A 20,636-nucleotide genomic window follows, 5' to 3' on the forward strand; every position below is an offset into this window, starting at 1 on the left:
TCTTTGGGGTCCCGGCGCCCCTCAGGGCAGGGGGGGAGACCGCTGAGGAAGCACCCTCAAGTTCACCTCGGGCTCCTGACACCAGCCCCGCCGCGGTTCCCCCTGATCGGCTTTCCGTTGGTCCTAGTGGCTGCGGAACCGTCAACTAGACCCCACCGGCTGGAACCAACATCACCTGGGAAGCAGCCGGGCCGCCCGGAGGCCACGCCCGGGGGAGGAGCCTGCGGACGCCCAGCCGGGTGGAGCACGCCAGGTGAGCACGCCTGCGCAGTCGGGCCGTAAACAAGCCCGCCCCTTCCCTTCGGCCCGCCTTCGCGGGGCTGGCCCGCGGGTGGGAGGGGCGACAAGGAAAAGGCAAGGGGTGGGGGAAGAGGGAGCACCGGGAACAGCGCCTGCGCGGTGGGCGTGATCCGGGCACTTAGGGCAGGATGAACGCTGCTTTCCAAGATGGCGACGGAGGGAGGAGGGAAGGAGATGAACGAGATTAAGACCCAATTCACCACCCGGGAAGGTCTGTACAAGCTGCTGCCACACTCGGAGTACAGCCGGCCCAACCGGGTGCCCTTCAACTCGCAGGGATCCAACCCTGTCCGCGTCTCCTTCGTAAACCTCAACGACCAGTCTGGCAACGGCGACCGCCTCTGCTTCAATGTGGGCCGGGAGCTCTACTTCTATATCTACAAGGGGGTCCGCAAGGTACCGACCCGGGCGTCACCGGGGTCAGCCAGCGGCGTAGGCAGAGGCGGGAGCAGGGCGGTGACAGTGGGGCCAGGGTGACCGAGGGGGTGGCCGTCGCTCTTACTTTTGAGTGGGCCGGTAACTCCCTCCACTGGGGTACTCCTGAGGAGAGGGGATTCAGGAGTAAGGAGGGTGGTGGCGGTGGCGTTTCGAAGGGGTGGGGGCTGTGGAAAGGAACCGTGGGACGCGGGGTTCTGGCTGGGAGGCTCCCAGGGGAGCCGGCTGCGTCCCCTCCAGCCTGGTCCATCAGGCTCTGACATGGCCAGGGAGCGGGCCTGCGAGTCCCCGGAAGAGATGGAGTGGCCGTCTTGTCTGCTTCGATTGCCTCGCCTCCCTGGAGGGTTGGAAGTCTCGCCCTGGGTTAGAGAACAGGGGCGCAAGACGGCTTAACAAGATCTCTGTAAGGCGGAACTGGGGCCGGGAAGCCGGAGACTGAGACTAGGTCAGAAAGAACCTGCTCGGCACGCAGGGCTACTCCACCTGCTGCCGCACTGACACTTCCTAGGAGCCTCTCCTGGTGTTAACATTTCTATTTCCAAAAACATCCGCGGGAGGTCGGCTGTCAGTGTCCGCCGAGGGGACGTTCTGAAAGACTGTTAAGGAGAGTCATCTTGTCCCTTGTAGTATGCGAAGGGCTGAGTACTACAGTTGAAATGATGTTTGCAATGAACTAAGCTGGTTCAGAGGGGTTGTGTGTGAGAGTGCCCAGATTAGTCTTGTCCAACAAGTCAGACTGTGTCCCAAACGGGGAGGGATAATGCCTTAAAGGCTACTTTAAAGGGACCATCCTTCTTGGCGGGCGAGTTACCAGTAATGCTCTGAAGCCTATAAGCATCCTTTAAAAGTATCTCTTTAAAAGCAGCCATTTATTAGAGCTTTTCTTTCATTGGCTATGTAACTGTGTTTTCACTGAGAATTGCTTAGTTTTGAGATTGTAGTCTTTGACTTGATGTTATGGAAGAGTGAGGAAATAAATGCATCCCACAGCACCTCCAAATAGGACAAGGTGATAAAAGATTAATTCGCAAATGCATGTTAGCATGAAAATAAATTGTTCATATTGAAGAGTGAACATTCCCTAGGATTTCATATAGCCAGATCCAGTGCAGGATTTTCGCTTGTTACAAGAGCTAGGGAAATGACAGTGGTATCTAAATGTAGCAAAGTTGTTTCTTTCATTCACGGTGAATCTTTTTTATTAGTGTTTATGATAATAAGTGTACCACTGTATTTAGAGTATGCTATTAGAAGTTATTGAGGGTAAATCGCTTGACCTTTTTTTTTTTTTTTTTTTTTTCCCCCTCTTTTGGAATTGCAAACGCTTGAAGTAGTCTTCAGTCTAGGGGCTGAAGTTTTACTCCTACTCCCAACTTTGTCACTGACTTGTTGGGTGACCTTGGATAAGTTATTTAACTTCTATTTGCACCTCTTTAAAAAGGGAATGTTACAGTGCACGTTGTAACTAATAATATAATAATCGTAATGAATTTTAAGGCTCTGAAACACTCAGTAGATGTAAAATATAGTTAAAGAAATACTAAGAGTAACTGTCAAATAAGAAGCTGCCGTCTTGACGTTGATGTTCAGAGTGAAAGGATTGATTTTGTCTCTGGAAATTAAGTTTAGAATTTTAAGTTTTAAAAATGTATATAAAAATACAATGTGCTTAAAAACTAAATTCACTAACTAGCAATTATTAATGCAGGAATTACTTTAAAATTTTTTTTTCTTTGAAGGTTATTACTTGTGAAGCATCCTAATGGCAAACCTTATCCGGATCTGGTAGCCCTGGTTTACATCATAAAGAAAGTTTCTTGCCTGAAAGGATCCTTACAATAGTGTTCTCTTTTATGGGACGCTATTCTCTGAAGGGTAAAAGGAGGCAAGGCTTTTAAAACTACACCAAAAAATTACTTTAAACAAGATAAATCTGAAATACGTAAATTGCCCTTACCTGCATAATTTGAGTGTTTTAACGTTTTTTTGGGTCAAATTTCATTTTCATGTGGTAGTATCATAGATACATTTGCATTATGTTGCAGATGTTTCTGCTCTCTTTTAATTGTAACTTAAAATTTTTTTTCCATTAATGAGTTTGCATTTATTGTTACTTCTGAGTGTAAGTGATTTTTTGTGGCTATTTTCTGATTTAAAATATAGGAAATAAATTTTCCTTAATTGGAAAACCAAGATTTACTCTTTAGAGTTAGTAGTTATAAACCTATTTTTGACCGATGGCCATTAAACATGTTTTTATTTTTGTTTTTAGAGACAGGATCTCATTCTGTTGCCTAGGCTGGAGTGCGGTGGCATGCTTATAGTTCACTACAGCCTCAAACTCCTGGGCTCAGATGATCTTCTCACTTCAGGCTTCCTAGTGGCTGGAACTACAGGTGTGCACCACCATGCCTGGCTAATTAAAAACAAAAAAATGTTTTTTAGAGATGGAGGTCTTGCTGTGTTGCCCAGGCTGGTCTTGAACTCCTGGCCTCAAGCGATCCTCCCACCTCAGCCTGCTAAAGTGCTGAGGTTATAGATGTGACCCACCACACCCAGAGCACAGTTGGCTGTTTTTTTTTTTGTTTTTTTTTTTTTTGAGACGGAGTCTCGCTCTGTCGCCCAGGCTGGAGTGCAGTGGCCGGATCTCAGCTCATTGCAAGCTCCGCCTCCCGGGTTTACGCCATTCTCCTGCCTCAGCCTCCCAAGTAACTGGGACTACAGGCGCCCGCCACCTCGCCCGGCTAGTTTTTTGTATTTTTTAGTAGAGATGGGGTTTCACTGGGTTAGCCAGGATGGTCTCGATCTCCTGACCTCGTGATCCGCCCGTCTCGGCCTCCCAAAGTGCTGGGATTACAGGCTTGAGCCACCGCGCCCGGCCTACAATAATTATTTGGATTATTCAGAAGATCTAATTTAGATGTATAAATTCAACTTAAGTCTGCGTGTAAAATGAGTAGAAAATAGGTGTTTTAAAGAACTTAAATCATGAATTACGTGCTACCTTTCCTGAGAAAAAACATGGGGTCCTGGGGAAATGGAGTAGGTGAGGAAGTAGTCTAACATTCATGCTAAGGAGTTGCAATCTTGAGCCTTTTAAAAGGTTTACAGGTGTCTGGAGTTAGAAGGAACTTTAGAGTTTGTTATTTCACCCTCGTCAGAGAACCGAGGCCAGAGAGGGGATGCAAACCTGTTAGAATTTTTTCTCATAGTAAGGAAAATGAAGCACAGCTGAGTCTAAACTATCTTAGAAGAGACTGATCCGGCTTTTTGATCACAGGGATATCATATATTCCAAGAATTTATAGAATCTACCTCGGCATTTTGCCATGTATTATTTTATTAAATTCTTGAGGTAGATTAAAACATCTTTTCACAATTGAGGAAGTTTAAAATGGGGTTTCTTATGTGAGGAGATGTAGTTTGGCAAATTTATTTAACTAAAGACAGTATTAACGTTGATTTAATACTGACACTAATCATTTCACCAGATTTGAGTGACTACTGTGATAGTAACGATACTAGGCAAGGTGATGTGAGGTATTCAGAGCTAAATAAGACCCTGTCCCTCTCCCCAAAAGACTTTCAATTACTAGCTTTCAGACATCTTTATTACATACTTTGTTCTTCTTTTTTTAAAAAAGAAGTTGTGGTCTGGTGCAGTGGCTCACGCCTGTAATCCCAGCACTTTGGGAGGCTGAGGTGGGAGGATCGCTTGAGCCCAGAAGTTTGAGACCAGCCTGGATAACATATCAATACCCTGTGTCTACAAAAAAAAAAAAAAAAAAAAAAAAAAAAAATTAGCTGGGCATGGTGGTATGTGCCTGTAGTCACAGCTACTTGGGAAGCTGAGGAGGGCTCTTGAGCCCAAGAGTTAAGGTTACAGTGAGCTATAATTGTGCCACTGCACCCCAACCTGGGCAACAGAATGAGACCCTGTTTTTAAAACAACAAAAAGGGGGAGCGGGGCTGCGCGCCGTGGCTCACGCCTGTAATCTCAGCACTTTGGGAGGCCGAGGCGGGTAGGTCACCTGAGATCAGGAGTTTGAGACCAGCCTGGCCAACATGGTAAAACCCCATCTTTACTAAAAATACAAAATTAGCTGGGCGTGGTGGTGCTCACCTATAGTCCCAGCTACTCGGGAGGCCAAGGCGGGAAAATCGCTTGAACCTGGGAGGTGGAGGTTGCAGTGAGCCGAGATCATACCGCTGTACTCCAGCCTGGGCGACAGAGCTACACTCTGTCTCAAAAAAAAAAAAAAAAGGTTGTTTTTAGGATATAGGATAAAAGATGCCAAAGGTAAGGTAGCTGGGCTTATTGGACCAATCCTCTCTTCTCATTTTATGGATCTCTGTTTTTACATAAATACGAATGGCCTCCATTCAGATCTCAGCTTAACCATCACTTCCTCAGGAAATTTTGCTTTGAATCCCCATGGTGTAACAGTTTTCCTCTATTACATGGTTTTTTGTTTTGTTTTGTTTTTTGAGGCAGAGTCTTGCTCTGTTACCCAGGCTGGGGGCTCACTGCATCCTCTGCTGCCTGGGCCCAAGTGATTCTTATGCTTCAGCCTCTTGAGTAGCTGGGATTACAGGCATGCGCCACTGTGCCTGGCTCATTTTTGTATTTTAATAGAGACAGGGTTTTGCCATGTTGGCCAGGCTGGTCTGGAACTCCTGGCCTCAAGTGATTCACCCGCCTCAGCCTCCCAAAGTACTGTGATTACAGGCCCTATTATGTGTATGTATTCTTAGAGCATCCTGTACTTTGCCTTCCTAGCACTTTTCTGAATTTGTAATTCTGTGTGATGATGCAATTGTGCCTTCTGTAAACAAAGCTCCCTTAGAATAGTGACCTTATCTTTCCTTCTCTCCATCTTCTCAATGCCCAGTGCAGTGTCCAGTTTAGAGTTAGGCCCTTACTGTGTATTTGTTGAGTGGATGACTGAGTAAAGCCATGTCTATGCCAAACTTGAAAGAGATCTTTAGAAGCTGAAAAACCTATTCAATTTTGGGCCCGAAAGTAACTTGGGTATTTTTTAATAGCTCATATCTTTTAAAAGACATTTAAAAATATTGCTAGTAAGTAACAAATTTAACCTTCTTAAAATAGGGAAATTGTATAAGAGACAATGAAGTAATAGTAAACAATTGATACAGATTACTTTTGATCTACTTCTGTCAAACTATGTCACCTACAAGATCCATGTACAACTTTTAAAAACTGTACTCAGGCCAGGAGTGGTGGCTCAAACCTGTAATCCTAACCCTTTGGGAGGCCGAGGCAGGAGGATTGCAGGAGTCCAGCCTGGGCAACACAGTGAAACCTCATGTGGGTTTGAGACCAGCCTGGGCAACATAGTGAAACCCTGTCTCTACAAGGGTGGGCGTGGTGTCATGTGCCTCTTGTCCCAGCTACTTGGAAGGCTGAGTTGGGAAGGTCACTTGAACTGGGGAGGTTGAGGCTGCAGTGAGCTGTAATTGTGCCACTGCACTCCAGCCTGGGCAACAGAGTGAGAGCCTGTTTCAAAAAAAGCCAAAACAATCAATAATAAACAAAAACTATACTCAGAATGACTTGACATTTAAGCCAAAGAACCTTCCTACCTCCCCACATCTTAAGATTCCAGGCCACAAATGTACTGCCCAGAGAAGTTACTGAAGTGATAACTACAGGAGGTAGGAAGTAAATTTAGAGGGTTCTAAGGTTTTTCCAACTCTAAAGGTTGTATGATTCTGTGCTCAGGTTTTTTTTTTTTTTTTTTTTTTTTTTTTTAGTGAAAATGGATTCATCATTCTATTGGAGAGATGTCTTCATCTCTTTGATTCATTGCCTACTTGATTTGGAATTGAGAGGGGCGGGGTGTTTGGGAAAGCAAGCTGAAAACATTGTGATTTTTAGGTCTTTATGCTAGAAGAGTTTTTTTTTTTTTTTTGAGACGAAGTCTTGCTCTGTCGCCCAGGCTGGAGTGCAGTGGCTTGATCTTGGCTCATTGCAACCTCTAGCACCCGGGTTTTAAGTGATTCTCCTATCTCAGCCTCCGAAGTAACTGGGATTACAGGCGCTTGCCACCATGCCCAGCTAATTTTTGTATATTTAGTAGAGACGGGGTTTCAGCATCTTGGCCAGGCTGGTCTTGGACTCCTGACCTCGTGATCCACCCTCCTCAGCCTCCCAAAGTGCTGGGGATTACAGGCATGAGCCACCACGCCCGACTAGAAGAGCTTTATGTTCATGATGCTGAGATGAAGTTGGGGCCAGAAGAAGAGTCAGTTCATAAAAGCTGAAGTATTTTTAGATTCTATTTAAAGAAGAAGGTAATGGGTTGACTTGAGAGAGAATGAGCGTTCTGTTATGGGAATGCTCATACGGGAAATGTTCTGTCTCTTTGTCAAAAACTGCAGGACCACCTGTTGGTGACATTGGAGGAATTCCTGTTTTGTGTGGGAGGGTGAACTAGATGCCTTTAAAAAAAATTTTCCCGGGCCGGGCGTGGTGGCTCAAGCCTGTAATCCCAGCACTTTGGGAGGCCGAGACGGGCGGATCACGAAGTCAGGAGATCGAGACCATCCTGGCTAACATGGTGAAACCCCGTCTCCACTAAAAAATACAAAAAACCAGCCTGGGCGACAGAGCAAGACTCCGTCTAAAAAAAAAAAAAAAAAAAAAAAATTGTCCCCCTAACAGACTGGTTTTAGATACTTCACTGCTTCAGAGAGGTTCGTGTTCACATCCTTCTCCCCTTTTGTAATTTTTCACACCTCCCTGGCTCCCCTTTTGTAATTTAGAAAGAGGTTCTGAAGTCTAGAACTTTTTGTATTAGATATACTTTGAGAAATCTTGTACTTAATTTAGTAGGTCACACAGGGTTGCTGAATGACTGGAAACTTGTGTTTCTTTTCCATTAAAGGCTATTTACTGACTTCTGAAATATTGATGATTTATTTGACTTTAGAATGTTGCATACTGAGGGGAAAGCATCTTAATACATCATTTAAAGTGGATATACTTTCATACTATACCTGGGTTCTCTTGGCTTTGAAGAGGAGGGTGGTGATGAGATTTTGAAAGACTCCATTGGGTAACCTGTAATTCCAGCACTTTGAGAGGCTGAGGTGGGTGGATCATCTGGGATTAGGAGTTCAAGGCCAGCCTGGTCAACACGGTGAAACCCCATCTCTACAAAAAATACAAAAATTAGCCAAGCATGGTGGTGCATGCCTGTAATCCCAGCTACTCAGGAGGCAGGAGAATCGCTTGAACCCAGGAGGTGGAGGTTGCAGTGAGCCAAGATCATGCCAGTGCACTCCAGCCTGGGCAACAAAGTGAGACCTCCCCAAAAAAGGAGGACTTCATGGGTGGATATGAGCAATGGTGAGAAGCACCTGGAATATGTCATTGAAGTCCATGAGATAGTCGTGAATGCCATTCTTTCAGCAAATATTCATGGAGTATGCCTACCAGATACAAGGTACTGCTTTAGATGCTGGGTGTAGTCAAAGTCTTTGCCCTCAAAAAACGTGTCACTTATATGATATTTATTATCATTGACTTAATATAGTGACTTAAGGGTAATGTGCTTTGATAGAAAACTTGAGCGTGAGCAAGCATCAAAACATGGTGGATTTTGTCATTGAGTGGTTTGGCTGTGTGGCTAAAGAACCTTATTTTATTTTATTTTATTTTTATTTTTATTTTTATTTTTGGAGACAGAGTCTCACTCTGTTCTCCAGGCTGGAGTGCAATGGCATGATCTCGGTTCACTGCAAACTCCACCTCCTGGGTTCAAGCCATTCTCAGGCCTCAGCCTCCCGAGTAACTAGGATTACAGGCACCTGCCACCACGCCCGGCTAATTTTTGTATTTTTAGTAGAGACGGGGTTTCCCCATGTTGGCCAGGCTGGTCTTGAACTCCTGACTTCAGGTGATCCTCCTGCCTGGGCCTCCCAAAGTGCTGGGATTACAGGCGTGGGCTGGTGCACCTGGCCAAGAACCTTGTTTTAAAAATAGGAAGATTTTTGTCATCTGGAATTTAGTATCTTAGAGAATAATTCTGTTTCTTTCTCAGTGAGGTTAGTTTGTGCAGTAATATGAAATGTGATCTTATTTGGTTATTCAGGAGACCTTAAAAATAGAAGTAACCTTAATTGGTATACATTTCTAATTGGTAGAATTCAGTTTTAATTTTCAGGACACTTGAAATTGACAGTGTCAGTGACAGGTTACCTTGGCTCATGCCTATAATCCCAGTATTTTAGGAGGCCGAGGCAGGAGGATTGCTTGAACCCCAGAAGTTTTAGACCAGCCAGGGCAACATAGTGAGATACCATCTCTACAAGAAAAAATTAGTCAGGTGTGGTGGTGCATGCCTGTGGCCCCAGCTATTCACGTGGCTTAGGTGGGAGAATTGCTCGAGCCTGGGAGGTTGAGGCTGCAGTGAGCTGAGATTGTGCCACTGGACTCCAGCCTGGGTGACAGAGCTGAGACTCTGTCTCAAAAAACAAAACAAAACATAATCCTCATTCATCAAGCATTTATTGATGACTGGTATATATGAGGCACTGCTGTCTATTGTGGCCAATGTGAAGTGTATTTAACACTCTTGTTTTTAAAGAGTTTGGCTTTGTGTGTGTGTGTGTGTGTGTGTGTGTGTGTGTGTGTGTGTGTTTGGAATAGGGTCTCACTGTGTCACCTAGGCTAGAGGGCAGTGGCATGATCATAGCTCACTGCAGCTTCAACCTCCTGGGCTCAAGTGATCCTCCTACCTCAGCCTCCTGAGTAGTTGGGACTACAGACATAGTCTGTAATTAAAATTTTTTGTAGGCCGGGTGCAGTGGCTAACGCCTGTAATCCTAGCACTTTGGGAGGCCGAGGCGGACGGATCACGAGGTCAGGAAATTGAAACCATCCTGGCTAACATGGTGAAACCCCATCTCTACTAAAAACACAAAAAAAATTAGCCTGGTGTGGTAGCGGGCGCCTGTAGTCCCAGCTACTCAGGAGGCTGAGGCAGGAGAATCGCTTGAACCCAGGAAGTGGAGCTTGCAGTGAGCCAAGATCGCGCCACTGCACTCCAGCCTGGGTGACAGAGCAAGACTCCATCTCAAAAAAAAAAAAAAAAAATTATTATTATTATTATTATTTATTTTTTTTTTTTGTAGAGACTGGGTCTTGCTGTGTTGCCTAGGCTGGCCTTGAACTCCTGGGCTCAAGTGACCCTTTTTGCCTTGTGCTCCCAAAGTGCTGGGATTACAGGTGTGAGCCACTGTACCCGGCTGATTTTGTATTTAACATTACAATATAAAGTAGAGAGTATGTGCTCTGCATGTGGCATAGCAATATAAGTATCAAGTGGAATTAAGGAGTAAAGGTGAAGTGGAAAAGTATTTCTCTGCCTAGTAGAAGAATATTGCATTGGATTTTAAATAGATGATTTGCCCCAAAATGTGTGCAGATCATATTTTTAATAAATTTTTATATTTGTTGCCTTGTATTTCTAATTTCAGAAATGCTTCATTTTTATTTCTGATTGAGCTTTAGATGTCAACTGCTCTTTTAGCATTTTTCTCAACTTTTCAGCTTCTCTGCCAGTTGGTAATTTGTAAATTGAGAAATATTTTCTGTTGTCAATTCTATTTTATTTATTTATTTTTTTTGAGATAGAGGCTCACTCTGTCGCCCGGGCTGGAGTGCAGTGGCTCGATCTCGGCTCACTGCACCCTCCGCCTCAGACTCTGCCTCAGACTCCAGAGTAGCTGGGACTACAGGCACACGCCACCATGCCGGGCTAATTTTTGTATTTTTTAGTAGAGCTGGGGTTTCATTGTATTGGCCAGGCTGGTCTCTTAATTCCTCACCTCGTGATCCACCCGCCTTGGCCTCCCAAAGTGCTGGGATTACAGGTGTGAGCCACCGCACCTGGACGTCAATTCTATTTTGTAGTAGATTTTTAAAAAGTAGATATATTATTCTAAAACATGCCAAATCAGTCTGTTACATCTTATCTTGCTTTGTATCAATAGGGAAATAGCTTAAATATATAGGTTTTATAAGAAAGAAGCAAGAATCATTCATGAGGAAGGAATTTATAAGGATTTTATATTTACAAAGTAAGAATCAGGCCTGGCATAGGATTACATCACGCCTGTAATCCTAGCACGTTGGGAGGCCGAGGTGGGAGGGTTTCTTGAGGCTAAGAGTTGGAAACCAGCCTGGACAACATAGTGAGACCCTATCTCTACAAAAAATTAAAAATTAGCTGAGTGTGGTGATGTGTACCTATAGTCCCAGCTACTCAGGAGGCCGAGGTAAGAGGATTGCTTGAACCCAGGGTGGGGAGGTCGAGGCTGCAGTGTGATCGAGCCACTGCATTCTAGCCTCAGCGACAGAATGAGACCATCTAAAAAAAAAGTAAGAATAATTTAGTAAGAGGGACTTTGTTAACATTCTTAGTTACCACACTGTAGATTATTGCTCTGCCATGAAGCTGTTTTTTTCTTTAGTTGACTCACAACCAGCTTACCCTTTTACTGCGCTTTTTTGTTCTGCTACAGTAAAACTTGTACAGATTCTCATTCTCTTTACTTACTTGGATCTCTGCTTTAGAGGCTCTATCTTGCCTTAATATTTCATTTAATAAATATCTGAGTAGTTTTTGTGTGAAAAGCAGTATGCCAGACTATGGGAAATCAAACAAGTATGAGGTATGGGCCCTGACCTTAAGAGGAGTATCATCTAACCAAGGAGGGACATGATATTCACACACTCATTCTAAAAGGACTTACTGAGTGCCCGCTCTATATTGTTAAGAATCTCTGCTATCAAAGGGTTCACAGTCCAGTGGAATAATCAAGGGCTTATTCAATTCAACTAACATTTATTGGACCTGTGGATCCAAAGATAGATAAGACATAGTCCTTGGCCCAGAGTGCCTACAGTCTAGTGGTGAGATGGACAAGTAAACCAGCAATGATAAGGCAGCTGCTAGAAAAGCATTCAAAACTGAACATTGCCTATTCATAGGTGCTGTGTACAGTTGGTGAGAGGATAAATGCATAACTCTCTAAAGTTTATAGCCTTTTTATTTTCTCTTCAAAACCATCCTTTGGGGATTTTTTTTTTTTTTTTTTTTGTCATTGGAGAGATTGTGATGTGTCCACCAATACTGAAGGGCTACGGTAGAGCCTGATGTTAAACCTAAGGCCTGCGCCTAGGCCTCTTACACAAGCTTTTGTGTCAAAAAAATGAACTATGGCTAATACTGATGTCATTCCTGAGAGTGGGAGATAGTAGGTTAAAAAGTAATTAGGAGGGTTTTTTTGTTTTTGTTTTTTTTTGAGACCAGGTCTCACTTTGTAGCCCAGGCTGGAGTGTAGTGGCTCACTCATAGCGCACTGCAGCCTTGAACTCCTGGACTGAAGCCATCCTTCCACCTTAGCCTCCCATGTAGCTGGGACTACAGGTGTGCATCACCATGCCTGGCTAATTTTTTTTTTTTTTTTTTTTTTTTGTAGAGACGAGGTCTTGTTACGTTGTCTGGTTTGGTCTTGCCTAGGTCAAATGATCTTCCCTGCTTGGCCTCCCAAAGTGTTGGGATTATAGGCATGAACCACCATGCTGGGCCAGGAAATATTTTATAGAAGAGATGTGATGTGGGTACTCTTTTCTTTTCCTTTTTTAAATGAAACAAGATTTCACTTTGTCACCCAGGCTGGAGTGCAGTGACACAATCATGGCTCACTGCAGCCTCAACCTCCTGGGCCCAAATAATCCTCCTGCCTCAGCCTTCCGAGTAGCTGAGTCTATAGGAGCATGCCACCACCCACATACCTGGCTAATTTTTACTTTTTTGTTTTTGGACACAGGGTCTCACTCTGTTGCCCAGCTGGAGTGTACTGGCACGATCTCAACTCACTGCAGCCTCTGCCTCCTGGGATCAAGTGATCTTCCCATGTCACCCTCCTGAGTATCTGGGACTATAGGCACGTGCCACTATGCCCGGCTAATTTCTGTATTTTTTATAGAGACAGGGTTTCACCATGTTGCTGAGGCTGGTCTTGAACTCCTGACCTGATCCTCCCACCACAGCCTCCCAAAGTGGTAGGATTATAGGTGTGAGTCACTGCGGAGTACTCTTTCTTCCTCTCGGATATAAAGAAATAAGCTGAACATCCCTGGAAGTATTGAAATGGAAGACAGCAAGGTTTAAGAGCTCATGTAATAATAGTAATAGCTAACATTATTAATAACATATTAATCCTCTTAATAACATGGATTATGGATAATTATGGATATTGTGCTAACAGATTATGCATGACCTCTCTTTTTTTTTTTGAGACGGAGTCTTGCTCTTTTGCCAGGCTGGAGTACAGTGGCGGGATCTTGGCTCACTGCAACCTCCTCCTCCCAGGTTCAAGCGATTCTCCAGCTTCAGACTCCTGAGTAGCTGGGACTACAGGCACACGCCACCACCCCTGGCCAATTTTTGTATTTTAACTACAGATGGGGTTTCACCATGTTGGCCAGGATGGTCTGGATCTCTTGACCTCATGATCTGCCCACCTCAGCCTCCCGAAGTGCTGGGATTACAGGCATGAGCCACCGCACCCGGCCGCGTGATCTCATTAAATCTTTGCAAATCATTTTATAAAATAGATACTATTAGTATCCTTATTTTGCAGGTGAGAAAACTGAGGTTTGTAGCAGTTGGATACTTTGCATAGGTAAAAACTTTGCATAGGTAAAAAACTAATAAGCCATTGTCCTGGGGTTTGAATCCAGTTCTGTTCAACCCTAGAACCAGAGTGCTTAACAATAAGCTAGGGACTTATATTGTCAGTAAGCACAGGACTAGGAGTCTCAGTGGGAGCTCTGGTCCCTGCCCAAATCTCATGTTGAATAGTAATCCCTAGTATTGGAGGTGGGGCCTGATGGGAGGTGATTAGATCAAGGGGTGGATTTCTCAGGAGTGGTTTAGGACCATCTACTTGGTGCTGTCCTCATGCTAGTGAGTACGAGTTCTCTCCAGAACTGGCTGTTTAAAAGTGTGTGTGGCACTTCCTTGTCTCCCTCTTGCACCTTCTTTCTCCACGTGAAGTGCCTGCTCCCTCTTCACCTTCTGCCATGATTGAAAGCTTCCTGAGGCCTCCCTAGAAGCCGAGTAGGTGGCAGCACTATGCTTCCTGTAAAGGTTGCAGAACGATGAGCCAGTGAAACCTCTTTTTTTTTTTTTGAGATGGAGTCTTGCTCTGTCGCCCAGGCTGGCGTGCAGTGGCATGATCTCGGCTCACTGCAAGCTCTGCTTCCTGAGTTCACACCATTTTCCTGCCTCAGCCTCCCGAGTAGCTGGGATTACAGGCACCTGCCACCACGCCCGGTTGTGTTTTTGTATTTTTAGTGGAGACAGGGTTTCACCATGTTAGCCAGGATGGTCTCGATCTCCTAACTGCCTGCTTCGTCCTCCCAAAGTGCTGTGACTATAGTCGTGAGCCATCGCACCCAGCCGCCTTCTTCTTTATAAATTACCCAGTCTCAGCTATTTCCTTGTAGCAATGGAAGAACAGCCTAATACATTGCTAGATGACACTTTGCTAGTCCAACCTGTGCTCTCCCTGGAACCTCTTTATATTAACTGCTTCCTCTACTAAAAATGTTCACCTCCCTTATTTTATGCGTTGCTGTCTCCTTCTTGCTGGTTAGATCACAGCTGAAATGTCACCATCCATCAGAGAACCTCCTCTTGACCATAAATTTGTGGTACTATCGGTCACCTTCAGTAACATCACTCTTTTAAAAATCCTTTGTCTGGGTACAGTGGCTCATGCCTATAATCCTAGCACTTTGGGAGGCTGAAGCAGGAGGATTGCTTGGGGCCCGGAGTTCTAGACTTTGTCTCACTATGTTAAGAAAATTTTTAAATGAGCTGGATGTGGTGGCGCGCATCTGTAGTTCCAGGGGAGACTGAGGTGGGAGGATCTCTTGAGCATAGGAGTTTGAGGTTGCAGTGAGCTGTGATCATGCTACTGCATTCCAGCCTGTGTTATAGAGCAAGACCCTGTCTCAAAAAAAGAAAAAAATCTTTCATATACTACTTACTACTGGTTGTCTTAGTCTGTCAGACTGCTGTAACAAAATACCATAGACTAGGTAGCCTGTAAAGAACAGAAATTTATTTCTCACAGTTCTGGAGTCTGGAAAGTCAAGATGAGGGTATTGGCAGATTCATTATCTGGTGAGGGCTCTCATTCTGGTTTATTGTCTACTCACTGTGTCCTCACATGGTGGAAGGGGAAGGCAGCTCCCTGGGACCTCTTTCATAAGTGCGCCGATCCCGTCCGTGGGAACCACACCATCATGATCTGATCACCCAGAAGCCCCCACCTCTTGATATTATCACATTGGTAATGAGGTTTCAACAAATGAATTTTGGGGGGGGGGACACAAACATTCAGACCATAGCACTGATATTGTCATGCTTACTTACGTATGCATTTGTCAGTCTCTCTCACCTTCCTTATTGAACATCAACTTCCTGAGAGCATGAATAAGCCTTTCTGTCTTATTCATCCTTGTATCCCCTGTTCGGTACCTAGAACAGTGCTTGGCATGTTGCAGGCACTGAAATATTTATCGAATGAATGAATGAATGAATGAATGAATGAATGAATGAATGAATGCTTTGTTGCCTTTTTGTTTTTATGCTGTCCTTTATTATTGGTGAGAATGATAACTTCACAGTCTATAAAGCATTTACGTAGAGCACTTTAGATGAGCTTTATGGGAGGTAAGGTCAGGCAGTCATTTATTATTGTTCCTACTTTATGGAAGAAGAAATAGATTCAAGGACATGGATAATAATTGATAGGATTATTAATAATTGATAGGATAAAGACTTGTGACTTTGTCCAGCTTTTACTCTCTACATTAACCTGAAGCTGCCATCCCAGCAGTTCTGAGTTTAAAATAGACCAACTCATGTTTGGAGCCGTTTTAGAGGTTGAGATTGCTCCAACAGTGCATATTTTGCCTTTTGTACGATGATCTCTGTGACTTTGAGCAGGTTGCTTAACCTCTCAGAGCCTCAGGTTTCATTTTTTTGTAAATAGAGGTGAGAATATCTGTCCTGCCTACTTCACAGTTTTTTTAAGGATTAGTGAGATAATTATATGAACACTCTTTCAGAAATGGTAGAGTACTGTCAAATGTAAGATATTTCTTTTAGTTATACAAGGATATACCAAAGAGCTGGAACTGACTCATTCTACTATCTCACATGTGATTTGCTAACTGACTGCTGGTTTCTTTCATCTGGAGCCCTGCAAGGAGAGAGGGAAACTGGGTAAGAATGGGGAAAGGAGAGCAGCCTTAGAGACCGGAGAGAGATTACTGGGAGAGCAGTGTGGGGATTTTCAAAGGTTGAAGAGACTCTGGGGAGAAGGGAAAGCAGATACAGGAGCTCAGCCTTTTCCATCCCTTTGTAGATGTGCAGACTATGTCAGCTCTATTAGATAGCATTCGCTCATTAGGGCTCCTTAACCTTACTAGAATTTAGAGGGTAGCCTGAATGGGAAAAACATTTCACTTTTAAAAATTTATTTATTTATTTTACTAACTTTTGACATTTAACATGTTCCTCAGTTATGAATATAGATGACATCAGAATAATAATGGAACCTGTGGCAATTATCAGTGAAAATCACATTTTCTTTTTCTTTTTTCTTTTTTTTTTTTTTGAGAGAGTCTCCCCGTCACCCAGCCTGGAGTGCAGTGGTGTGACGTGGGCTCACTGCAACCTCCATCCCCGGGCTCAAATGATCTTCCCACCTGACTTTCTCAGGTAGATGGGTCTACATGAAGCTTGGCTAATTTTAAATTTTTGTGTGTGTGTGTGGAGACAGTCTCACTATATTATACCCTAGGCTGGTGTTGAACTCCTGGGCTCATGTGAACCTCCCACCTTGGCCTCCCAAAGTGTTGGGATTAGAGGCATGAGGCAGCACTCCTGGCCCACAGATGTTTTCATATCACATTGTGGTTGTTGCACATGTGTCATATATCATTGACACTCATCACTACTTTGAAATTACCATTAGATTTTTTTTGTGTGTGTGACAGAGTCCTGCTGTGTCCCCCAGGCTAGAGTGCAGTGGCGCGATCTCGGCTCACTGTAAGCTCCACCTCCTGGGTTCACGCCATTCTCCTGCCTTAGCCTCCTGAGTAGCTGGGACTACAGGCGCCCGCCACCACACCTGGCTAATTTTTTATGTATTTTTAGCAGAGACGGGGTTTCACCATGTTAGCCAGGATAGTCTCGATCTCCTGACCTCATGATTCACACGCCTTGGCCTTCCAAAGGGCTGGGATTACAGGCGTGAGCCACTCCGCCTGGCCCCATTAGATCTTGTTATTTGACATGTAATTAAGCAATTTTTGAAAATTTATAGTTTCTTAGTGTAATACAACTGTATTTTAATGTAGATTTTTTTTTTTTGAAACAGAGTCTCACTTCAGCTTTGACTTCCTGGGCTCAAGTGATCCTTCTGCTCTGGCCTCCGAAAGTACTGGGATTATATGTCTTAGCCACCATGCCTGGCCATAGATTTCTTTTATAAATTTATGTATTTAAAAACTATTGGGGTCAGGTGCGGTGGCTCATGCCGGTAATCCTACCACTTTGGAAGGCTGAGGTGGGCGGATCATCTGAGGCAGGAATTCGAGACCAGCCTGACCAACATGGTAAAATCCCTTCTTAAAATACGAAAACTAGCTGGGCGTGGTGGCAGGCACCTGTAATCCCAGATACTTGGGAAGCTGAGGCAGGAGAATCGCTTGAACCTGGGAAGCGGAGGTTGCAGTGAGCAAGATTGTGCCATTGCATTCCATCCGGGGCGATAGAGCAAGACTCCGTCTCTAAATAAATAAATAGATAGATAGATAGATAGATAGATAGATAGATAGATAGATAGAATAAGATAGAAATTATTGGGGCTGAGGTGGGAGGATTGTTTGAGGCCAGGAGTTTGAGGCCAGCCTGGGCAACACTGTGAGACCCCCATCTCTGCAAAAAATTTTTAAAAATTCTCGGGCATTGTGGCACATGCCTGTTGTCCCAGCTACTCAAGAGGCTGAGGTGGGAGGATCTCTTGAACCCAGGAGATTGAGGCTGCAGTGAGTCATGGTCACACCACTGCACTCCAGCCTGGGCAACAGAGACCTTGTCTCTAAAACAACAAAAAACGATTGTAAGGAGTCCATGGCACAGAAAGCGTAAGCAACCTGATTTAGGTAAGTCTTTACTTAACTTCTTTATTATCACATGTGTGATTGAATATAAGAAGGGTAACTAGTTTCTCATGTCCTGTGAAGTGAAACTTTTAGCTCCATGAAGAGCTCTCTTGTGTTACTTTCACTCAGCAGTTGCTCATCTAGAATTCTAAGCTGGCTATGCTTCTTGCTTCGTTTTTCTTCTTCCTGATCACTCTTGCTATCCTAACTAGAGGGCAGAATATGAGAACCACTCTACAAGGTGGACTCTGTTCCATTTGGTTCAGATAATAGGTGATGACAATGTAATGTTTGTCTCAATTGCAGCAGGAACTTTAGAGAAGCTTTAATAAGGTGACATTTGAATTTGGATGGTGGGTCAGCTGAAAGGGGAGGGGATTCTGAACCAAGAGAACTAGAATTTAGCTCAAGGCCTAAGGATGTGGCAGCTGTTGGCTCCTGGGAGTCTGAGCTGCAGCGTGAGGGCTGAAGCTTGTGCAAGGCTTAGGGAGGGTAGGATTATCTTCCTTAGTGGTGGTCATTTAAATGTTGGCTGTATCCTAGCCTTTTTTAGAATTCTTAGTTATGATTTTAAAATATGTTTTAAAATGTATTTTATTTTGGTGCTATTTCCAAGGTAATGTACTACATTAGTATATTGTCCTCCTTTAGGGCTGAAGTCATCAGATTGTATCAGTGCTGTCTCATGGGGTGCATCGCTTCCCTTCCTTTCTCAATGCTTTCAGCCCTGCCTCACTGCCACTCTCTAAAGCATTACCCCTGTTCCAGTGCAGTGACCAATCATTATAACTCCCCTCGTATACACAATCCCAATCTTGGCTAAAGTGAATCCTCTGCCTACTGCACATCTGCACATTTGCCCTGCATGTGGTTGAAGAATAGCACTCTGTGCTGCCCATATTCCCCTAAGATTCAGAACCATCACCTTGGAGGGGTGCATGGCGCTGACAAGCAGTTGTACCACACTGACCCCACCCTTCTAGATGACAGTTTTTTTTTTTTTTTTTTAAATGGAATCTTACTATATTGCCCAGGCTGGAGTGCAATGGCGCGATCTCAGCTCACTGCAACCTCTGCCTCCGGGGTTCAAGAGATTCTCCTGCCTCAGCCTCCTGAGTAGTTGCGATTACAGGCGTGTACCACCACGCCTGGCTAATTTTTGTGTTTTAAGTAGAGATGGGGTTCCACCATGTTGGTCAGGCTGGTCTTGAACTCCTGAACTTACGATCCTCCCACCTCAGCCTCCCAAAGTGTTGAGATTACAGGCGTTAGCCACTGCCCCCAGCCTAGATGACAATTTTACAACTTTGTCTTCAAATCTTCCCTATTCTTATTCTTAGCTGATGACTGTACTTCTTATTCACTTAGAACTGTTAAGCAGTCAAAAGATAATTTCTCCAGATTTCTACCCTCACATCTCAGCTTCTGGCATCTGTACCGGATGCCTTCTCTTCTATTGTTAAGGAAGTGCTCTGCCCCTGTCTAAAGTCACCTCCCCGACTTGTTTGCTAAATCCCACCTCATTTTGGCTAATCGCTATTCTCTGTTTCCTACAAGTGTGTCGCTGTTTCTCTCATTTTAAAACAGTTGTCGGGGGAGAGACTCTTTCTGACACCCACTCATTTTCTTTCTTTCTTTTTTTCAAGGCAGGGTCTCCCAGTCACCTAGACTGGAGTGTAGTAGTGTGATCATAGCTCGCCGCAACCTTAAACTTCTGGCCTCAAGTGATCCTCCCACCTCACACTCCCAAGTAGCTGGGACTAAAAGGGCGCACTACCACACCCCTGGCTAATTTTTACATTTTTTATAGCGATGGAGTCTCACTATGTTACCCAGGCTGGTCTTGGAACTCCTGGGCTCCAGTGGTCCTCCCGCTTCATCCTCCCAAAATGCTGGGATGACAGGCATGAGCCACCGCACCCGGCCCACCCACTCATTTTCTATGGGTCATGTGGCTCCAATAGCTGCTGCCTCATTTCTCAGCTACTTCTTAGAGCAAAGCACCTCTAGTTGTTTAAGTTGTCTCAACCCTCAAAGTGTGATCCACAGACCAGCATCGGCATCATCAGCGATCACCTGGGAGCTTGTTGGAAGTGCAAAGTATTGGCCCCATTTACTGAATTAAATCTCCATTCTAAGAGGATTCCCAGGTGATTCATGTACACACTAAAGTTGAAGAGGCACTGGTCTTTACTAGCTTTGTTGGATTCTTTCACTGCCTCTTAAAGCTTAATCCAGCTGGGTGCGGTGGCGCACGCCAGTAATCCCAACACTCTGGGAGACTGAAGTGGGCAGATCGTTTTATCTCGGGAGTTCGAGACCAGCCTGGGCAACATAGACCTCATCTCTATTAAAAATTTTTAAAAAGATCAGCTAGGAGTGGTGACATGTGTTTGTAGTCCCAGCTACTTGGAAGGCTGAGGTGGGAGGATCATTTGAGCTGGGGAGGCAGGGGTTGTGAACCGAGATCGAGCCGCTGCACTCCAGCCTAGGCAACAGAGGAAGAGTCTGTCTCCAAAAAAATAAAAACCTTGATCCAGTTTTGGGAGGCTGAGGTGGGAGGATCACTTAAGGCCAGGAATTTGAGACCAGCCTGGGCAACATTGTGAGACCCTGT

General features: G+C 44.4%; 1 protein-coding gene and 1 long non-coding RNA gene across 29 annotated transcripts in view; one reads left to right on the forward strand and one right to left on the reverse strand.

Moving 5' to 3' along the window:
• Window positions 1-273, reverse strand: part of LOC123574615 (uncharacterized) — a 37,221-nt gene extending 36,948 nt beyond the window's left edge. For both annotated transcript variants that reach the window (XR_010587853.2, XR_010587854.2), the window contains exon 1: window positions 1-273. This exon is cut by the window's left edge and continues 235 nt beyond it. This is a non-coding gene — a long non-coding RNA (uncharacterized lncRNA).
• Window positions 1-20,636, forward strand: part of WDR20 (WD repeat domain 20) — an 89,427-nt gene that overhangs the window by 111 nt on the left and 68,680 nt on the right. For 19 of the 27 annotated variants that reach the window (XR_012416143.1, XR_006699914.3, XR_010587852.1 and 16 more), the window contains exon 1: window positions 421-696. Coding sequence is in view for 15 of the 27 variants with exons in the window: in XM_045397640.3 (XP_045253575.1) it covers window positions 448-696 (249 nt within the window). In the remaining 12 variants the exon portion in view is untranslated. Of the gene's footprint in view, window positions 254-420; window positions 697-20,636 lie in introns of those variants that run through there. The other 8 variants (XM_065547509.2, XM_065547510.2, XM_065547512.2 and 5 more) reach the window with 2 other exon arrangements.

This window comes from Macaca fascicularis, chromosome 7, assembly GCF_037993035.2.
Source record: "Macaca fascicularis isolate 582-1 chromosome 7, T2T-MFA8v1.1".
Taxonomy (NCBI): domain Eukaryota; kingdom Metazoa; phylum Chordata; class Mammalia; order Primates; family Cercopithecidae; genus Macaca; species Macaca fascicularis.